General features: G+C 38.1%; 2 protein-coding genes across 4 annotated transcripts in view; both read right to left on the bottom strand.

The window, feature by feature from the left end:
• The window catches only part of zmym4.1 (zinc finger MYM-type containing 4, tandem duplicate 1), a 59,454-nt gene extending 47,322 nt beyond the window's left edge, over positions 1–12,132 (bottom strand). The window contains exons 1-2 of one of the 2 annotated variants that reach the window (XM_061741278.1): positions 8,331–8,587; positions 5,468–5,530 (exon numbers count right to left, since the gene is read on the bottom strand). In XM_061741278.1, the coding sequence (XP_061597262.1) occupies positions 5,468–5,530; positions 8,331–8,507 (240 nt within the window). In that variant the 5' untranslated portion in view covers positions 8,508–8,587. Of the gene's footprint in view, positions 1–5,467; positions 5,531–8,330; positions 8,588–11,630 lie in introns of those variants that run through there. The other variant, XM_061741277.1, reaches the window with a different exon arrangement.
• A 2,103-nt stretch (positions 12,133–14,235) lies between these two features.
• Positions 14,236–20,515, bottom strand: LOC133460640 (uncharacterized). 2 transcript variants are annotated; one of them, XR_009784143.1, is made up of 3 exons: positions 20,218–20,515; positions 15,845–16,436; positions 14,236–14,437 (listed from the first exon to the last, which is right to left on the bottom strand). XR_009784143.1 is itself a non-coding variant. In XM_061741321.1 (2 exons), the coding sequence occupies exons 1-2, from the start codon at positions 20,430–20,432 to the stop codon at positions 15,950–15,952; spliced, it is 702 nt and encodes a 233-aa protein (XP_061597305.1). In that variant the 5' UTR covers positions 20,433–20,515; the 3' UTR covers positions 14,868–15,949. The 2 variants fall into 2 exon arrangements, 1 of the variants encoding a protein (XP_061597305.1); XM_061741321.1 differs by lacking the exon at positions 14,236–14,437 and having other exon boundaries at positions 14,868–16,436.
• Positions 20,516–20,860: the final 345 nt, after the last annotated feature.

Below are 20,860 nucleotides of genomic sequence, written 5' to 3'. Positions count from 1 at the left end.
ATATTCCCGGTAAGATTTTGAGTTTTTGCAGTGAGCGAGACTGCATTTGAAAAAATCCCAATTTTCTTGACCACACATAAGCTACATAGCAGACTTCTGTGATGAGTATTTGCTGGACGTGTTGATTGATACTCGAGTTAATGTGACTCGTAACCTTGCCATACCTTAGCTTCGACTGAATTGACGCCACTGATTTCATTTCATTTTTATTTATTCTGGTCATGGAAATATGCAAAGAAAAGAAACAAGCAAGTAAAATGACAACACAATCAAAAACATATTCCAGAACCAGAAAGGAGCAGGAAGAAGAAAATCTTATTATACCTGCCCCTCCCTCAAAACAAAATTGAACAATAATAAACAGATGGTCTGCACAATTACTTAATTAATATCACAAGAAAAGAAAAACAAGAAAATAAATTGTCTGTCTCCATACGCATATATTATATATTTAGACTATTTCATACATACATTGCTATTTTTTTCTCTTTAAATTTATATTTAAACTGAAATATGTTTATACAGCCCTTTAAATCATAATTTAATTAATTCCATAACTTAATTCCAACAATTGAAGTGCTCATCTGCTTTAAGGTTGTTCGGGCAAATAAATGTTTAAAATTAAATTTTCTGCGACTATCTTCGTTATTTAAACTGAAAGTAAACATGTATTGTAAGTTTTCTGGTAATAATTTACATTTAGCTGTGTACATGATTGTGAGTGTCTGTAACTTAACCAAATCATCAAGTTTCAGTAATCGTGATTCAAAAAATAATCTGTTGGTGTGTTCTCTGTAATGTGTATTGAAAATAACTCTAAGTGCTCTTTTCTGTAATAAAAATAAAGGATTCATATTGGTTGGATATGTGTTGCCCAGATTGCAACACAATAAGTTAAATAAGGCAAAATTAATGAACAATATAAGATTCTCATAACTGTATAATTTAACACAAATTTAGCCTTGTTCAAAACAAAAATATTTTTGCACACTTTTGATTTTACATGAGCTATATGAGCTTTCCATGTCAATTTATCATCTATAATAACCCCTAAAAACCTAAATTGTGATACTCTATCAATTAGTACTCCTTCTAAAGTAAGTGATACATTTGTCTCTCTTCTTGAATGGCCAAAAATCATAAATTTAGTTTTTTTCAAATTTAAAGACAACTTATTCTCATCAAACCATTTTTTTTTATTTGATTTGATTTATTTTATTTTTGCACATGTAAAAAAAAAAAAAAGAAACAACACTTCATGAGAAGTTTAAGAAAACAACAACAAAACAAAACAAGGAATTCCTTTAAAACTTGCTAACTTGAATTACATGTGCCAAAAAAGGAGTAGGAAGAAGTGTAAACGTATTTAGTCCTACCCCCATTCACTGATCATTTAACCTGTATTCATACTTATTCACACACTGTACTCACACTGCTAAGTAACAGTATTGTTATTATTCTTATTACTATTATATACTGTAATTATACTCACACACATACTTATACATGCATACATACATACACACACATAGTTGAATATTTCTATATATTTGTACACATATGCCCATATAGATATGTATATAAATATACTTATTTACACTATGTATATATATTTACACTATGTGTGTGTGTGTGTGTATACACACACACACACACACACACACACACACACACACACACACACACACACACACACACACACACACACACACACACACACACACACACACACACACACACACACACACACACACACACACACACACACACACACACACACACACACACACACACACACACACACACACACACACACACACACACACACACTTTGCTGCCCATTTCTGTACATAAATATACAAAGATGTACCCATTCACCCAATAGTGTTATATTCAGGCCCCTAAAGGCCGCTAAACCCTTTCCTCTTTGTACCTCGTGAAAATCATGTTTTTATAGTTGTTTTTAAACTGGTTAATGTTTAATTTAAGGGGTTCTCTAAATTTTAAGACTTGCAGAAGACGAACAACAATGAAAAGATTGTATATATATAAGTCAGTGGAGTTAAACTATGGAACAGAATGGATGCAGAATTAAAACAATGTCCAAACATTAACCAGTTTAAAAACAAATATAAAAATATAATTTTCATGAGGTACAAAGAGGAAGGGGCTTAGCGGCTTTTAGGGGCCTGCAGATAACAATATTGGGTGAAGGGGTAGATTTGTTTATATTTATGTACAGAAATGGGCAGCTAATGATGTGCGTGTGTGTGCGTGTGTGTGTGTGTGATTATGTGTGTAAGTAGATATATACATAGATATAGAGCAGATGCAGTTAATAGAGACAGTATAGTGTAAATAAGTATATTTATATGGGCATGTGTGTACAAATATATAGAAATATTCAACTATGTGTATGTATAGGTATGTGTGTGAGTAGAATTACAGTATATAATAATAATAATAATAATAATAATAATACTGTTATTTAGCAGTGTGAGTACAGTGTGTGAGTATTTATAAATACGGGTTAAATGATTAGTGAATGGGGGTAGGACTAAATAAGTTTACACTTCTTTCTACTCCTTTTTTGCACATGTATATTAAGTTATCAAGTGTTAAAGGAAGACATTCTTTGTTTTGTTTTCTTAAACTTCGCTTGATGTGTTGTTTTTTTACATGTACAAAAATAAAATAAATAATAAATAAAAATAAATATAAAAAGGTTAAGGTGCATTTTGAATAGTGAAATCAAGACCTGAGATCCTATCTACAGATAATAACATTACACGTGTGGTGGAATATTGCACAGATAGGTCGGGAAAAAGTATTGCAAGGTAAAAAACAGTAATGAAGACATTCACATATTGTTCAGGGCGATTATGGCTTTGGGGAAAAGCTGTTTTTCAGTCTGTTGGTTTTGGACCTGATGACTCTGTAGCGTCTTCCTGAAGGCAGCAGGTCAAACAGGTGAGAGCCGGGGTGGGAACCGTCTTTTATGATCTTAGTGGCTCTGCTGAGGCAGCGGGAGGTGTAAATGTCCGTCAGGGGGGGGCAGCCGATGATCTCCTGCGCTACAGTACGTCAGCAGGCTCTGGATGGATGAGCGGTAGAAGGTCAGCACCAGGTTGGAATCCAGCTTGTATCTCCTGAGGACTCTCAGGAAGTGCAGCCGCTGCTGAGCTTTTTTGGTGATGGCGGTGATGTTCTCAGACCAGGAGATGCTGTCGGAGATGAGGAGGCCAAGAAACCGGAAGGTGTGGACCATTTCCACTCTCTGGCCGTTGATGTAGAGGGGGGCTTGGTCGGTGTTCTGTTTCCTGAAGTTGACAATGATCTCCTTGGTTTTTTCAGTGTTCAGAGTGAGGTTGTTCTCTGAGCACCAGGCTGTCAACTTCAGGACCTCCTCTCTGTAGGCTGCCTCGTCCCCCTTTGAGATAAGTCTGACTACCGTAGTGTCGTTTTATTTAGTTTATCTATTCAATATCATTTTAAATGACAAAATCACGCATTACAAAGTCAGAAAATTCCAAATATTTCAGTCAACATGTAACCAAAAAGATCAACCATACATTCAGATTCAGATGACTTTATTAATCCCTTTGGAAGGTTCCCTTGGGGAAATATACATCTCCATCTCACACACACAGCACTGTCAATACAAATCAAACACCCCAGAAACCAAACACTCATATAAAGATAAAACAGAGTGAAGTATAAATAACATATATACATATATTTTATATTCACAACCAAGAAAGTAAGGTGATAAACAACATTAAAGAACAAAAACAAACTTAAAATCAGAAAATTAATCTGGAATTAAAGTAGTTAAACTTTTATAAAGACATAGGAAGCTAAAGGTATGCACAAGTCTATTAATGACAGTTATTTGTAGCAGAGTGTTTACTAATTAAACCCTACCGATTCTTGAACAGTGCATCACGGGACACTGTATAATATGTTTTGGGTGTCATCTCAAATGATACACCTTGATATTTCTGGCCCAGCTCAGATCTACAGGCAGCCTGCTCCTCTGAGTCCCAAAAACGAGACTCTGCACCCTGGGGGCCGAGCCTTCTGCTCAGCAGCACCACGCCTGTGGAAGTCTCCCCGCCCAGTTGAGGGCTCCACAGAACTCGGACACTTTCGAAACAGGCCTGAAAACCTTCCTATTCAGGAAAGCTTTTAACTGTTGAGTAGAGAGGAGAGGACGCTGGCGTGTTTGTTCGCCACTTATCCGTCTCAGAGTTTTTACATTTTTATAGATAATGACCTTTTTTTGTACTTGTTTTAACTTGTTTTAATCTTGTAAGCACTCTGAGATTCCCTGAATGAAGAGTGCTCTATAAATAAAATCTATTATTATTATTTTGTCCACGGCTTTACAATTTAATTTGCTAATTCTTTTTGTCAGACAAGACATTTTTATGTTTTGTATTTATTTTAAAGGTTTTTTAAATACCCGACATGTTTCTGCGATTCCTTTCGCCTTCATCAGAGTCACAAGATGGTGTATGTGACTCGTGTAAGGTGCTGGAAAAACACCGCATGGACTACACCCTCTTGTGACACTATTAGACCAGGAATAAAAAAAATAAAGTTTATTAAAAAAAAAAAAAAACATAAAAATTTCTTGTCCGACAAAAATAATTAGCAAACTAAATTGTAGTACGGTGTGTTTAAAGCGAGGAAACATCTCAAATACACAGGACAGCGGTCCTCGAGGACTGGAGGTCGACACCCCTGCGAGGGGAAGTATCATGATCTGCGTTTGGTTCTGCTGGTCTGGTTTGGGTGCAGCAGCAGTATGTTTGTTTTCTTCCTCAATGACAGAAATATTGCTAAATGATTCGTTATTTATCGGGATCCAATTGTGAAGGAGTGCATAAGTGATTTTCACACAGACTCTGGACATTTCAAACCTTCGCCCTCTAGAAAACATCTGGAATATGTGGAGGATGTTGTACAAGGTCTTCTACTTCTGTACTTTGATTGTTTATCTGTTTTGTTTTTCAAGTCTCTTGATACTCAGTTTGTCAACCAAATTATAATTAACAATTATGTAGGATTTCATTAAGTATTTTATATATTTGTTCATATGTTAAACATATTTTAGTTACATAAAAACATAAAGTTAAAGGGAAAGTTTCGTTTTTTACAACCTGGACCTTATTTCTGGCATTTTTTATGGTCGTATACTCACCCAGAAAAGTTTAGTGTCATTTGGAGTCCTTCGGAAGATATTAGGAGTTTTGTGCGAGCCGCTTATCCATATAATGGTAGCGAATGGGGGCACAGCGGGACACAGACGATGCAGCGTCTAAATAACACATTATTGCCGCGAAACTCGTTCATTTCTTTTATGAATCACTAGATCTGCATGTGGGCATCTTTCATGACCTGTTGTCTACATCCGGGGCTGTGTTTGTAACAAGGAAATCAGTTTGTAAATAAGACCTCTGACCTGCATGACGTCACATCTGTGCGGGCATCCCGGACAGGTACAGATAGACTGTTGACTTGTTGTCTGCAGAGGGTAGCGTCATGCAATTGAGTTATTCAACAATTATTATGGGTTACAGTAAATTATGGGACATTACAGAACAGTCTTTTTATATAGTGTATTTATAGTACTACCGTTTTGAAATAGGACTTGTAGAGAATTATCCAATTTATCTTTTAGCTCTTTGTAGTTTGAGCTACTACACGATCCATGTACACAGGTTATGGCCTAACATCAATAACTTCAGGGGGGTATTCAAAGAAGGAGGTTTACTGGCTAAACTGGGTATGTTAACCCAGGGTAAATGGTAAACCTGGGATTTCTGTTCCAAAATGGTCAGGTTAAGTAAGTTACCATGGTAACATAGGCTCTGAACCTAACCTGGTAGGGGGAGGTTTTATGCTGGTTTTGTTCAGGTTTTGTTCAGATAACCCAGTTATGTTCGGGTATTTAAGCACAAATTCAGGAGGGCTGCTGCTTTTTACACGTAGAAGCCCAAATTGTCCGTTCAATTCACCGTGAGAGGGTGATAAGACCACAATATGACATTTGCTTTCCCCGATGAGTATTTGCGAGAGCGCTACCGTTTTTCAGCAGAATCCCTGATTTATTTGAGTAACATTCTCCATCCATACACTGTAAACCCTAATAAGTTCACAGAACTCAAACTTTTTTTGTAAATGATTACCCAAAAATATTTTAGTGATATTTTTAAATGTTTTAAGTTTATATAAAATAAAAATTACACTTACAGTTGCCTTAAATTATCTTAATATTATTTTAAAAAAAGTAATATTCCACAACTTATAGTTTGGGAGAAATACACTCACAATTTTCAATATTCCTCAGCTCATAGTCTGTGGGAAATACACTCAAAATTCATTCTAAAATCAAATACTGATGCCAGCCCACTACACATATAATCAGCTAATAATGTTAGAATAAATGAAAGCGACACCAGTGTTACAATTCAACCGTTTTTAACGTTTAACGTTTGCAATCTATACATTGCAAACGTTACCCATCGTGTGTCTGTCCTCTCTTCGCTGCAAATAATGTGAATCGCTCTCCGTTTTTTTGCATCTGGGAGTTTCTGTACAGTATTGGAGACGCTGAACATATCGGGAAAGCAACTGCCTGCAGGTCGGTGCGTAAAGTGTGCCTTGTGCTAAAGCGCTTCATGCACAACTTTATTCATTTTCCTGGCCACAAACCTACAAGGGTCATTAAGACGGAGTTCCACCAACTGGCAGGTCAGCATCGCTTAGGTTTCTCAAATATGCACAGAAATCTTTGCTGGTGAGATTACATTTAATGAGCATTGGTTATATTGCAGGCTTTCCAAACGTTATTAGATGCATCTGTGCATGATGCCAGGACGTAGGGAATCAAATTTGAGCACCAAATGTCTACAGAGTGCGTTATATTACTAATATTATATTGATCAGTTTTGCGAATATTCATGTGTCTAACTTTGTGTTATATGTGCAATTGCAGCAGAATTTGATGTCTATCTCCTGGAGGATAGAGGACATCCGTGCCCCCCCACGCTCATTACCCCGTACCCCGATCCGGATGCTGGAGCGGAAACGCGCTTCAACGTGACTCACAGCAGAACCCGGGTCAAAATGATAGTCACAGAGTGCGCGATCAAATCTGTCTCAATCATTTCAATTAAAGAAATACACTTGACAGAGTTTTACCTTTTTTTATTTTTTTTCAATTCATTTTCCCATTATTTGCTTCATTCATTTAATACAGGGGTGTCCAAAGTTGGTCCTCGAGGGCCGCAGTCTGCATGTTTTAGTTGTTTCCCTGCATCAACACACCTGATTCTAATTAACAGTCGTCACCACCTTCTCATCAAAGTCTGGATAGTTGACCAAGCTCCTTGTATCAAGGTTTGATAAAAAAAGGGACACATCTAAAACATGCAGGACTGCGGCCCTCGAGGACCGACTTTGGACACCCCTAATATAAAATTCACATAATGGCCTAAACTTACGCATTGGTGCGATCAGTAATTCTATGCCAAGCCATATCACCTGCTTTGACAGATGTATTAGTGTTACTTTTTTTGTAATCAATACCAGGAGGACTTGCTGCTCCATTTTTCAACCCTCGATAGATGATGTCTTTATAGATTCACCGGGAACGCGCACAACTCTGGGTTACTTGAGTTAATTCATAACCGGTGTGTTGGAACCAACTGAGCGGGTTTAGTCGTCATGGGTTCAAGTAACCTCAAGATGAGACTAACTTCTTCCTCAATGACAGAAATATTGCTAAATGATTAGTTATTTATCGGGATCCAATTGTGAAGGAGTGCATAAGTGAGTTTCACACAGACTCTGGACATTTCAAACCTTCGCCCTCTAGAAAACATCTGGAATATGTGGAGGATGTTGTCGTCATCAATACAAGCCTTGTATTGATGAAACCTTAAAGGTCTTCTACTTCTGTACTTTGATTGTTTATCTTTTTTGTTTTTCAAGTCTCTTGATACTCAGTTTGTCAACCAAATTATAACTAACAATTATGTAGGATTTCATTAAGTATTTTATATATTTGTTCATATGTTAAACATATTTTAGTTACATAAAAACATAAAGTTAAAGGGAAAGTTTCGTTTTTTACAACCTGGACCTTATTTCTGGCATTCTGTTACTTTTTTTGTAATCAATACCAGGAGGACTTGCTGCTCCATTTTTCAACCCTCGATAGATGATGTCTTTATAGATTCACCGGGAACAGTGTTTGTTAAACCTCCTTCTTGGAATACCCCCCTGTAACGTTACACAAAACGTCAATAAAAACACATTACCTCCATTGTCGTGCCTTCTGAAACCACCGGGATGGCATTCTTCTTCAACTTCTGACGCTGCATTCTCTGGCCTTCTTTTTTTACTTGTTTCGGCCGAAAGTCGTCCGGAGCGAAGTGAGAACTGCAAACGCGATGATCCGCACGTTTCAGCGCTTCCAGCGGAGTATCAGGGTCCATTTTCAACGCGACTAACCACAGCCTCACTAACTCCAGGTTTACGAAAGGAAGCCTGTGGAAGCTGTATGGCGTCCAAGAAGTCATTTTGTGCGAACATTGAGGATATATGCACCAGCGAGGCATGGTGTTTTTACTAGCAGTCACATGTGAATCTATAAAGACATCATCTATCGAGGGTTGAAAAATGGAGCAGCAAGTCCTCCTGGAGGCGAGGGCAGTGATTACAAAAAAAGTAACACTAATACACACTGGCATCAGTATTTGATTTTAGAATGAATTTTGAGTGTGTTTCTCCCAAACTATAAGCTGTGGAATATTACTTATTTTAAAGATAATATTAAGATAATTTAAGGCAACTGTAAGTGTAATTCTTATTTTATATAAACTTAACAGTTAAAAATATCACTGAAATATTTTTGGGTAATCAGTTACAAAAAAAGTTTGAGTTCTGTGAACTTATTAGGGTTTACAGTGTATGGATAGGTTACTCAAATAAATCAGGGATTCTGCTGAAAAACGGTAGCGCTCTCGCAAATACTCATCGGGGAAAGCCAAAATGTCATATTGTGGTCTAATCACCCTCTCACGGTGAATTGAACGGACAATTTGGGCTTCTATGTGTAACAAGCAGCAGCCCTCCTGAACTTGCGCTTAAATACCTGAACATAACTGGGTTATCTGAACAAAACCTGAACAAAACCGGCATAAAACCTACCCCCTACCATGTTAGGTTCAGAGCCTATGTTACCATGGTGACTTACTTAACCTGACCATTTTGGAACGGAAAACCCAGGTTTACCATTTACCCTGGGTAACATACCCAGTTTAGCCAGTAAACCTCCTTCTTGGAATACCCCCCAGGTCATGGAAGATGCCCAGAAGCAGATCTAGTGATTCATAAAAGAAATGAACGAGTTTCACGGCAATAATGTGTTATTTAGACGCTGCATCGTCTGTGTCCCGCTGTGCCCCGTTCACTACCGTTATATGAATAAGCGGCTTGCACAAAACTCCTAATATCTTCCGAAGGACTCCAAATGACACCAAACTTTTCTGGGTGAGTATACGACCATAAAAAATGCCAGAAATAAGGTCCAGGTTGTAAAAAACGAAACTTTCCCTTTAACATCGAACATAATTATATCTAACAAGATGCAAGTGAAACCACGAATCTCAGCACATCAGATCAAAGAAGTGGTTCACCGTAACATGAATGGTGTTTGATTGCTTTCTTTTTTTTTTTTTTTTTTTTTTTTTTTTTTTTTAAATTGTGGCTACCGGTAGATAGGCTTTTCTTTTTAAAAAAAAAAAATAGGGTTGACCATCTAGGTTCTGATAGTTCTGATGAGAGTTCTGTTTAAAGCAGGTTTTTAATGCAACATCAATGTCTCTTCATGGTTTTAAGGAAAAATTCCCTCAAAAGCTAACATTTAGTTTTAAGTTGGAATAAAGATGTCACATTTGTGGTTTAGTTGAAGATACAGCCAAGTTTTGTTTTTAGTGACTGTATTAACACTTTTATTACAAACTATTTACAGAGGTGGGCAGAAACAAGTTACATTTACTCTGTTACATTTACTTGAGTTTTGGGAAATTTTGTACTTTTAGGAGTAGTTTTGAATCACTATACTTTTTACTTGAGTAGATTTGTGAAGAAGAAACTTTTACTCTTACTCCGCTACATTAGGCTACGTTGAGCTGTTACTTTTCTTTTATCCCTTTTATCCACGTACGCGTCAATCTCATGACATCACTGAGTAATTATTTGGGAAAAATATTTGTTTTTGCATGTTTTGTCACATTTACACAGACTCAAACACACAGAGTTTCTATGAGTTCATGGGCTTGTTCTAGTTCTGCCTGGTTAAAAAAGAAAAGTACAAAGGCTTGAAATTTTGTGCTACTTGTGCTTAATTTTTTATTTATTTTGTTATTATTTTATTTATTAAAGTACTTGAATTTACTTTAAGATTATTTTAATTTAAGCTATTTTTTATTAATTTTAATTTATTTTATTATTTTATTGATTTGCCTGAAGATGATTATTTTGTACTTTTGTCTGTTTGAATGGTTGTGTTAAAAAAATAAATCAGATGTTACTCAACATTTACTCAGTACTTGAGTAGTTTTTTCACCAAGTACTTTTTTACTTTTACTCAAGTAATTATTTGGATGACTACTTTTTACTTTTACTTGAGTCATATTATTCTGAAGTGCTCCCACGCTGTATCCTGGAGTTGTTCCAGGTGAGGGAAAGCAGGCACAACCTAAGGGGCTATGGCATTTTAGAGCAGAAATGGCCAAGAACAAAAAAAATGTCAAGGTGTATCAGTGTCGAAGGGGTGAAACTATGGAACCGCCTGGATGAGGAACTAAAAAAAAGTAGCTCAATTTACAAATTTAAAAAAAATTACAAATCTAAAATAATAGATAAATATAGAACAATAATATAAATTATCTTCATATTAAACTGTCTAAATTATGCAACTTTTACTCCTGCAGCTGTCCTCAATCGTGAGTGACCAAATGTATTTTCTTCTCTTCTTTGTTCATTTTCTTTGTTTTGTTCGTTCGTTCGTTTCGTTTTCATCTTATTAGTATCTTTTTGTTTCTGAAGTCTGCCTTTTGTTTGAAAGGATAGGCAAAATAATCCATGAGATTTCAGCCTATACCTTTTTGGCCAAAAAGAAAAAAAAAAAAAAAAAAAAAAAAAAAGGAAATGTGTACATATATATAATATATATATTTACCTGTATACCTGTGTGTATACATATACAGTGTGCATATGCAAACATCTTAAAATGTAAATGACCAAAACAAAATAAACTAAACTGAAGTAACAGTACTTTTACTAACTTGAGTACAATTTTTTGCTACTCTACCCAGCTATGACTATTTATAACACTGCTTAAACACAAATGCATACGACCCGCGTTTGTTGTCAAGAGCTCATGTTTTTGTCAGCAGCTGGATTGGAAAACGTGCGCAGGCGCACATGGTGACATTATTATGCTCCACACAGATGCAAACATAAACATTACGGTGTCGGCGCACCAGAAACACAGATGAAAACACAGCTGAACATGCTGCTTCGGTCGTACTTGGAGAACACTGTGCACTTACGGGTCGCTGAACTGTCTTTAGAGGCGGGTTGTCGTCAGCTTCCTCCGCGGTATCTGTGTCGGACGGTCCTCCTGCAGGAGCGGGGGGTTTGAACAGCAGCGCGTCCAGCGTCTCTTGTTTCTGCCGCTTTGCAGCTCGCTTTTCACTCGCTTCCCGACGCCGTTTAGATTTCTTATGAGCGAAAATTGTCGGCAGGGCATCTGGCTTAAGTTTTAGTCTACACCCAGCCGCTCCGGTGAGCTCTTTCATCAGTCGTTGTCGAGTAAAAGACTCAAATGCATCAGGAGAAAAATGTCGAGAACACAAGCGTGGGTCTTTTGGAAGTTCTGTCCGTCCACAGGCATCTTCCCACTGCTTTCTCCTCTTTTTGTCCGTAGGAAAGCAGTGACAACTCACCTCTCTCCCCTTGTTGCCTTTCGACTGATAATTACACCCAACCGCACAGCAATGTGGCATTGTACTGATGTTTAGATGTTTAGATACAGTTAAACAAACGCAAGCTTAGCTTCCCAGAGCAACCGAATCGCGTAATCGCCCCCAGAATGCATTGCGCAGGTAAAACATGGCGCCTCCCGCAGGTCAAAATCCATACAGTCAGGACTGTCTCAGAAAATTAGAATATTGTGATTTTCTGTCATACATTCTGGATTCATTACAAATCAACTTAAATATTGCAAGCCTTTTATTATTTTAATATTGCTGATCATGGCTTACAGCCAGTACTCGAGTTGTAAAAAAAAAAATCACAGGGGATGGTGGATTTTATCATATGGGGACAGATCATTTGTGCTGATTACAAATAATATAATATATTACAAATAATAGCAGTGACCAAAACACCTGCAGAAACACTGCAGGAATGACATAGCAGCAGTTAAATGCAGCCTTCTGTAAGCTTTAAATATCCACTGGGCTTACATCAAATACATCAAAACACAACAATAAAGAACAGTTTTCTGAACTTATCAATACGATTCTGTCCTTCACAGGATAAGTAAAATGGATCGCTGCAAAAACTCAAAATAAGAATATTTGTCCTATTTCTAGTTAAAATGTCTCATTTTAGTAAAAGATCTTATTACACTTAAAACAAGGCTCATCACTGTAAAAAAAAAACAATAATTTTCACCTGTTTCTAGTAGATTTTCACTGGAAATAAGTAGAAAAATCTGCCAGTGGAACAAGATTTTTTTGCTTGTAATGAGAAGATAAATCTTGTCCCACTGGCAGATTTTTCTACTTATTTCCAGTGAAAATTTACTTGAAACAGGTGAAAATTGTCAAATAAGTTATTTTTCTGGTGATGACTCTAAATGTTGAAATAGCAGTAAAACCACATTCATTGATGAAATGACATAAGGGATGGAAAGGAGGGGATGGCAGTTTTACAGGGGGGATGATTTGGACCGTTTTTATTTCAGGGGGGATGCCATCCCCCCTCATCCCCCCTCAACTCGAGTACTGCTTACAGCTTAAGAAAATTCAAATATCCTATCTCAAAAAATTAGAATATCATGAAAAAGTATACTAGTAGGGTATTCAACTAATCACTTGAATCGTCTAATTAACTCGAAACACCTGCAAGGGTTTCCTGAGCCTTGAAAAACACTCGGTTCAGGTTTGCTTGGTTCAGTAAACTAAATCACAAGTATGGGGAAGACTGCTGATCTGACTGCTGTCCAGAGTACCATCATTGACGCCCTCCATCAGGAGGGTAAGACACAAAAAGACATTTCTCAAAGAGCAAGCACGGAGTGCAATTTCAAAGCACATCCACAAAAAGTCTGTTGGAAGGGGGAAATGTGGCAGGAAACGCTGCACAGCCAAGAGAGATGACCAAAGCCTTAACAGCATTGTGAAGAAGAGTTGCTTCCAGAATTTGGAGGAGCTACAATAGCCGTATTCCCATGGTCAATTCTGGGAATCTTAATCTTAAACTGTAAACCATAATCAGCAATATTAAAATAATAAAAGGCTTGCAATATTTCAGTTGATTTGTAATGAATCCAGAATGTATGACATTTTTTTTTTTTTTTTTTTTTTTTTTTTAAATTGCATTACAGAAAATCAAGAACTTTATCACAATATTCTAATTTTCTGAGACGGTCCTGTATGTAATAAACATTGTAGATTTTTAAAGCAATTACATTATTTTATGTGTTTCTAACAACATATTTTGGTATAAGAGAACAATTGTGGCTTATTAGGGCCTACAAGACTTGTAGGCCCTAATAAGCTACAATTGTAACAATTGTGGTACTTGTAGTACAAGTAATTAAGTACAAGTAACCGGGGTTCCTTTTAAAAACACGTTCGGAAAAGTAACGGACATTTGCCAATTTTCTAAATAGTTTCAATGTTTGGGGTGTTCAATTTATGTCATTTTTAAAATTGTGTACATTTTAATAGTTAGTAGTAGTAAAATTCGTGCTCTTCTTTTAGTCAACTTCATTTGAATAATATTAACAAGAATGAACAAAATATGGGTAAAATAACATTCAAATACATTTTAAGCAACTTTATTTAGTAACTACAATGGGTAGATCCAATTATAACAAGATATTTATGACAAAGAAGTTTGTAGTCCAAAAACCTGTCGTGTGCCAAAATAAATAAATAAAGTCGGTGTTGTATTAATGTATTTTTGAGAAATTATAGTTTTTTTAAACCCTTCAGGTAAGATTTTATTCAGGGCTTGCTGCCAGAGTGAGCTGGAGGTCATGATCCAGCCGCGAGCTCAGGTCCTCCACAGGTCCTGCTGCTCAGCCAGGCTTGTCCTCTGACCTTTTCAGTCCAAAAGCGACCGTCTGTTCGTTAAATAAAGGGTACAACAGAACACGTCATCTTTAAAATAACAATTATGCACAGTTAAGTTTATCTTTCAAGCTCAAAAATCAAGAAAGAAAGTCCTTTTTAAAACTGCCCCATGTCCCAAGGGTAAGTGACCCATTACATGGACGGTTCTGGGGCCACGTCTTCATTCATCTGTCATTCGTCCAAAAATAGTCGGATTAAAGGGTCCAACCATTTTTCAGAGCCACTGCCCCACACAGGAAAGATTACTATCAATAAATCTGACAAAAGAAGGTTTTAAATGATACTTCTGCGTTAGAACTGGAGGCCAATCTACATTTGGCATTTTGAGTCCTGTCTACTTAAAGATCGAGGGTTGTTTCCTTTAATACACATTCAATTTACATTTGAGGTTTTAGAAAACCACCTATAAATGGTTGTTTGTATACAAGTGGCCTACATTTTATTAATTTTGATTTTATTGCAGGTCTATTTAAGGAAAAGTGTCTCCTCCAGTCATGTCTTTGATTCTCGTCACAGTGAATCTGATTGAAGTTATAGTTTTATATCAAAATGATAAAAAACAGCATGCTTCAGCACAGGAAGACTGCAGTCGTCTTCAGGGTCGTCTACACAAACAGCTACGATGTTTGAGCATCTATGTGGATCCATGCATGTTAATAAGAGCCATTTGTCTATTACTGTTTGCTACTATTTAAACCTGGGTTCAGTGAGCAAAATAAGTGAGTGAGTCAAATTCCCTGTCTGGCATGTTCATACTTGGCCAATAAAGCTGATTCTGATGATTTGTACATCTGGGGACCAAAACTACTAAACTAAAGAAATTTGCACTTTTCTGAAAAAGAAAACATTATTCACTCTACTAAGCTTATTAATTCTTCATCCTCTTTCTTTGCTTTTGTTGCACAAAAAAGGGAAGATGAACCAGTATTTGAGTGCAAAACATGTCCTAAAAAGAATCCTAAAAACATGCAGACTTGGCAGGCCTGCAGGAGACTCTCTTCAAAAACCGCTGCATGACTTTCATTACTGTAACAAGTTGACTGGCTTACACTGCAAGTCCCCCAAAGTCTATACTGAGCTTGGGAGATGTGCCTTTAGCTTTTCTGCACAATCCACCTGGAACTCATTACAAAGCACTCTAAAAATCAATTCACTAGTATCTTTTGGTCATTTTAAATCCCTGATCTTAAATCTTTTAAGCACTGTTTGTATCTGTTTTAGCTTATTTTATTGTTACATTATTTATTAATTGTAACTTCATATTTGTTTAATTGACTGTTCTTGTGTTGTTCTGTTTTTGTTTTTTACTTTTGTATTTGCTCGACGTCATTGTAAATGAGGGCTCGTCCTCAATGATTTTTGAGTTTAAATAAAAATATATATAAGTTCATCATCACCTTGAATCAAACACTAAAAGCTTGAGAACTGGAGTTGGTCTAGTCAGGTGAGCAGTGGGGTTCTCAGAGTGGATCCTGGCTAGTCTGCAAGGGTTGTGCAGCAGTTTATGGGGCTGTTTGTCGGAGCTTCATGGAGCTTATCTTGGTGTCCAGCTCGTCCATGAAGCCTTCATCCACCGACTCCCAGTCGGCCTCCTCTCCCTCGGCCTCGCTGGGCAGGAAGACGTGCAGCTGGGCCCGGGCCAGAGCGCGGGCTTGAGCCGGGCGCTGGCTGCAGCCCAGGAGGCAGGACCGGCCCACCACAGACAGAGGCTCCTCCCGGTGCAGGTCAGCGCACATCCTCTCTGAACTCGAGTGTCGCCTGGTCCTGGGCTGGACGGGCTGGGAGATGTGGACGTGGGCCGGTCTGTTGCAGCCCTGGGGCTGCTGGGTCGGCTGATGCTCCTGAGTCCGGGACGGGCGGCAGGTCTTGCAGTGAGGGGACGAGGACGCACATGCAGGTTGCTTCTGTAAGACAGTGAAGCGACGACAGCTGGGGAATCCCTCCAACAGGATGCTCTCGCTGGGGAGGAGGAGGGACGGTTCACTGAAGCTGGAGAGACAGACGAGGAAGAAAAACACATGAAACATCCACAAACATGAGGAGTCACACTTTTGTCACCTTTTCAAATGTTTTGTGGGACATCTAAAACTAAAAACTGGGGGGGAGGAGGGCAAAGAAGAACTGAAAAACAGGGGGACTGTGGGGGGGTCAGTCAGGCAGTTTGACCAACAACAAACCAGACTCTGCAATAACTTTGTGCAATATTACATAACACTTATTTCTTTTTTACTCATATTTTAATTACGGCACTGCACTTTATATTTTTTAATTTCTATTTTTGGGTGTTTTATTCGTATAAGACAGTGCTGTGTGAGTGAGATGGAGATGTCAATGGTCCCAAAGGGATTAATAAAGTAGTCTGAATCTGAAGCCGGTTCACAACAGCAGCGTAAAGAACGGGGCCTGAAAATTAAATTTGAGTTTGTTTTAAAGACAAACAAAAACTGCACCCCAGAGCAAGAAATCCAACCTGACATCTAAATGCAGATATTTTTAGAAGTTAGTACCCCTCTTTTAACTCTGTTTTAGTTTTGGGTATAACACATAAAATTCATCTGATTATATTGGGTCTGGTGCAAATAAAACCTCAACTGAATAACTTTTTACATCAAGCTTTTCATTTGTTTCAAAATTGAAGCTGAAAAAACGAAACAAAACATCCTCTGGACGGATGAAACCAAAGTAGAGATGTTCAGTCTTCATGTCCAGCAGAAACAGCTCAGACCCACAGTCAAGCACGTGGTGGTGGGGTCATAATGTGGGGCTCTCTAGCAACTATAACCTGGAAGCCTTGACGTCGGTGAACCAGAATATTTTTTTTATTGTTGGCTTTATCTCGAACAACAACAAATCACCATCAAATTAAAAGCGTCAAAATATCAAAAAAAGCAAAAAAACTTAACAGTCTCATGCTGAAAAAAAGAACAGCAAAATAATGTGTTGGAGAGGGAACAGGAGGAAGCAGAACGCTTATTTAGTCCTGTCCCTTCCTAACAATATCATATCATATGCCATAGAAAATGTAAAAATTAAAAATTAAAATAAAATAAGAAAAGAAAAAATAATAACAAAAAAGTAAATAAATACAACACAATTACTAAACAAAGATCAAGGCATCATTAAACTAGCCTCTTACAATATCCTTAACTCAAAAAATGTAATTTCCCAGTCACTTCTTTGATGATCCATGACCAGCCATGAATGCAGGTAGTTACATTTGTATCATATATTATGTATCAAATAAGGAACAGAATAATAAAATACATACAGAAGGTACATTGAGTTCTTTAGAGGTCCTTATTTTTATATTTGTCAAGAATTGTTTTCTTGTATGTGTTTTTAAACTGTATAGAGTTAGTACTTCGTTTGATTTCATCATCCACACCATTCCACAAAGTTACCCCACAGACCGATATGCACATGCTTTTAAGAGTAGTACGTACACAAGGTTGTTTAAAGTTTAGTTTTCCTCTTAAATTATATTTTCCTTCTTTATATTGAAACAGTTTTTGAATGTTTTCAGGCAATGCATTATTTCTTGCTTTGAACATTATTATTGCTGTTCTAATTTTCACTAAATCCATAAATTTAAAAATCTGTAATTTAAGGAATAGAGGATTGGTGTGATCGAGATATATCCTGAAGATGAATGTTTGAGAGAAGTTTCAGCCGCCGGGATCTAACTCGCTGGCCCTCATCAGAACCTCCTCATCATTAATTTGACGGTTATTCAAACCCGGCGCTGCGGAGGTGAGTGGCGGTCACCGAATCCCCCGCCGGGTGGCGGTCGTGGTGTGACCGCGTCGATTAGGTTTCAGCCTCCTGTGAGCAAAGCCGACGTGGCGTGTCGAAGTGTTGCATCGAACTCGAGTCGGTTTACACACCTGAGATTTATGCCGTGCCAGCGTACCTGGCCGTCTGGTGGGGGGGACGTCAAACAGGAAACAATTACAGTGAAACTCAAGTCTCGGGATGAATCTGTGACAGTAACTTTTTCTGAGATGAGAAGTGGAGACGACAAACGAAGGATAAACAGCAATCAGAGATGCAGATGCATGATGGGTATCGATTACTGCTGAGTCAGCTGGACATCCCGAGGACCTGTTTTGTGTTTTGCACGTGAGGCGGACTCGAGCAGAAGTTGTTTGTCTTGTTGCATCGCTCAGTTTAGACTGAGCTTCACTTCTGTCTATAGAATATTCTGGTTCACCGACGTCACGGTTCTATAGCTGCAAAACAGTCCCACATTATGACCCCACCACCACCGTGCTTGACAGTGGCTCAGCTGTTTCTGCTGGTTTTCTCCAAACTTGGTTTTGGACATGAAGACTAACCATCTCCACTTTGGTTTCATTTGTCTGGAGGACGTTGTTTTGTTGTTTTTTTAGCTTTGATTTTGAAACGCATAAAAAGCATGATTTAAAAAGCTTTACGTTGTTCTTCAGCTGAGGTTTTATTTGCCTCAGACCTGCTATAATCAGATTAATTTAATGTTTTAAAGAGTTAAAAGAGGGGTACTAACAAATATCTGCATTTGTCAGTTTGGATTTCTTGCTCTGCGGTGCAGTTTTTGTTTGTCCTTAAAACAAACTCAAATTTCATTTTCAGTGTCAATAATCAAACCCTTCATCCTGCACGTCTTTTTTGACAAGTTTTAGATTCAGTTGCAACTTCAACAATTTACCACTACTACTAGTGTCATTTATCAGACGCTTTTATCCAAAGCGACTTACATCTGAGAGAATAAACATACCATTTCAACTGTGGAGCAATTAGGGTTAAGAGCCTTGCTCTGGGGCCCAAGGTGGTTGATCTGGGTTGGGTCCACCAGAGCACTGACCCCTATTTAATTTAGTCGTTTTCTTTCTGGATGTTTTAAAACACAATTATCTGACCTCTGCAGTTTCCTGCAAATTTAGACTAATGTAACATGTGATCACATTATAAAACAAGCTGTTAAACTAGAAGTTTATCATAAAAATAGAGATTTGTATTTTTTTTTATATCAATAAAATGCAAATCTCTATTTTTAGTTACAAAATTTTGTATTTAAGCCAATCGACACCACTCCACTTCCAACAAAATGTTTTTATAAAATCCAATATTCACAGTTATCCAACTAGATTATCTCATCTCAATCCACCCCGATGTCGCACCATTAGAGGGCAATATATTATTAAATATTAAATACAGAGGGGTTGCCCTGTGGAATAACTTCTCGAATCTAGTATTTAGCGCACCTTCCCTTTGTTTTCAAAAAAAGATTAAACACAAACTCATAGCTGAAATGTGAACAGCTGCTGACCCAGTACCACTCAACGTCTGCGTGTAAATGGTGTGTTTGTCTCTACATGTACGTACAAGTACACTGTATATACTATATATTAAGATGCTCTTTGTTTTGGTTTATGCTACAGTCTGCTTCTTTTATATTTTTATGATGTCTATTTTAAGTATTATTTAATTATCTTGTGTTTTTATTTTTCCTAAAGTATTATTTGTTTTACTGTCTGAAATGTATCATAGAGGGGAGGTCACACGATAAGCCCTCTCGGGTTTCTGACCTCTCCAGCACATTGTCTTTTATGTTTTGTTTTTTTATTTTCTTTAAACGCATTCCATTGTATTTTCCTCTTTCAAAAATGTGCAAATAAATACATCAAAATGAAATCAAGTTAAAGGTATGTTTGAGTCTAGATTTCTTTTAGGTTTAAAGCGTTTATTTCCCATCATAATAACCACCAGACCCATTAACGGAGGTGGTTTTCACCTGAGTCGAGCCATGCCTTTCCGCCTGCGGGGGCCCCGGGTCGCCCCCACCAGGGCCGGCAGCCTCAGCGGGGGTCTGGTCCTGCTTCCCTCCAGGGGGACGCCGTGAAGCTCGGTCTGCACCAACGCCCTGCTCCTGAGGACGGCTCCCCGGTGCCACGGGGGACCCAGGCCCAGGCCGGCCGTGGGGGGGACAGCTCCTCTGGTCACCGACATCTGCCTCTCCAGCGTCTTTTTAGGGGGAATTTATCTGGAAAGACCCTCAGAATTCACCTGGAAGAGCATGTTCTACCAGATGGCTGACAGAGAATCGGACGTCAGCCTGCAGCCGGCGGCGGCGGGTGAATGAGAGGACTGTGGTGCCGTCCATGGGGCCTGCGGACGCCATCAATGATGCATCAGCATGAATGAATGATGGCGAGCTGGTCAGGTGAACGCCATCAAGCGTCTCCTCCCGCCCTCCACGGGTCGTTTTACAGGCCAGGCGCCACGTGGTGAGTGATGGGCCAGGAAGTGCACAAGTAACACACTTAACTGGGGTTCATAAAGTATTCATTTCTCCATTGTTGGATTTTAAGATAAAATAGTTCAATATTCTATTCATGACATCTATTTAGGTACACAACATTTTGGTTTTGATCCAG

Source organism: Cololabis saira, chromosome 15 (genome assembly GCF_033807715.1).
Source record: "Cololabis saira isolate AMF1-May2022 chromosome 15, fColSai1.1, whole genome shotgun sequence".
NCBI lineage: Eukaryota > Metazoa > Chordata > Actinopteri > Beloniformes > Belonidae > Cololabis > Cololabis saira.
Note: the sequence above shows the minus strand (reverse complement) of the source record. Positions and strands in the feature narration are given on the sequence as shown.

Bases quoted from the DNA above. Each gene is read 5' to 3' on its own strand.
- LOC133460640 (XM_061741321.1), bottom strand. From the start codon at position 20,432: ATGTCGGTGACCAGAGGAGCTGTCCCCCCCACGGCCGGCCTGGGCCTG. The intron at 16,437-20,217 runs GTGAAAACCACC...CTGTCTCTCCAG, and splicing joins AAAGGCATGGCTCGACTCAG to CTTCAGTGAACCGTCCCTCC.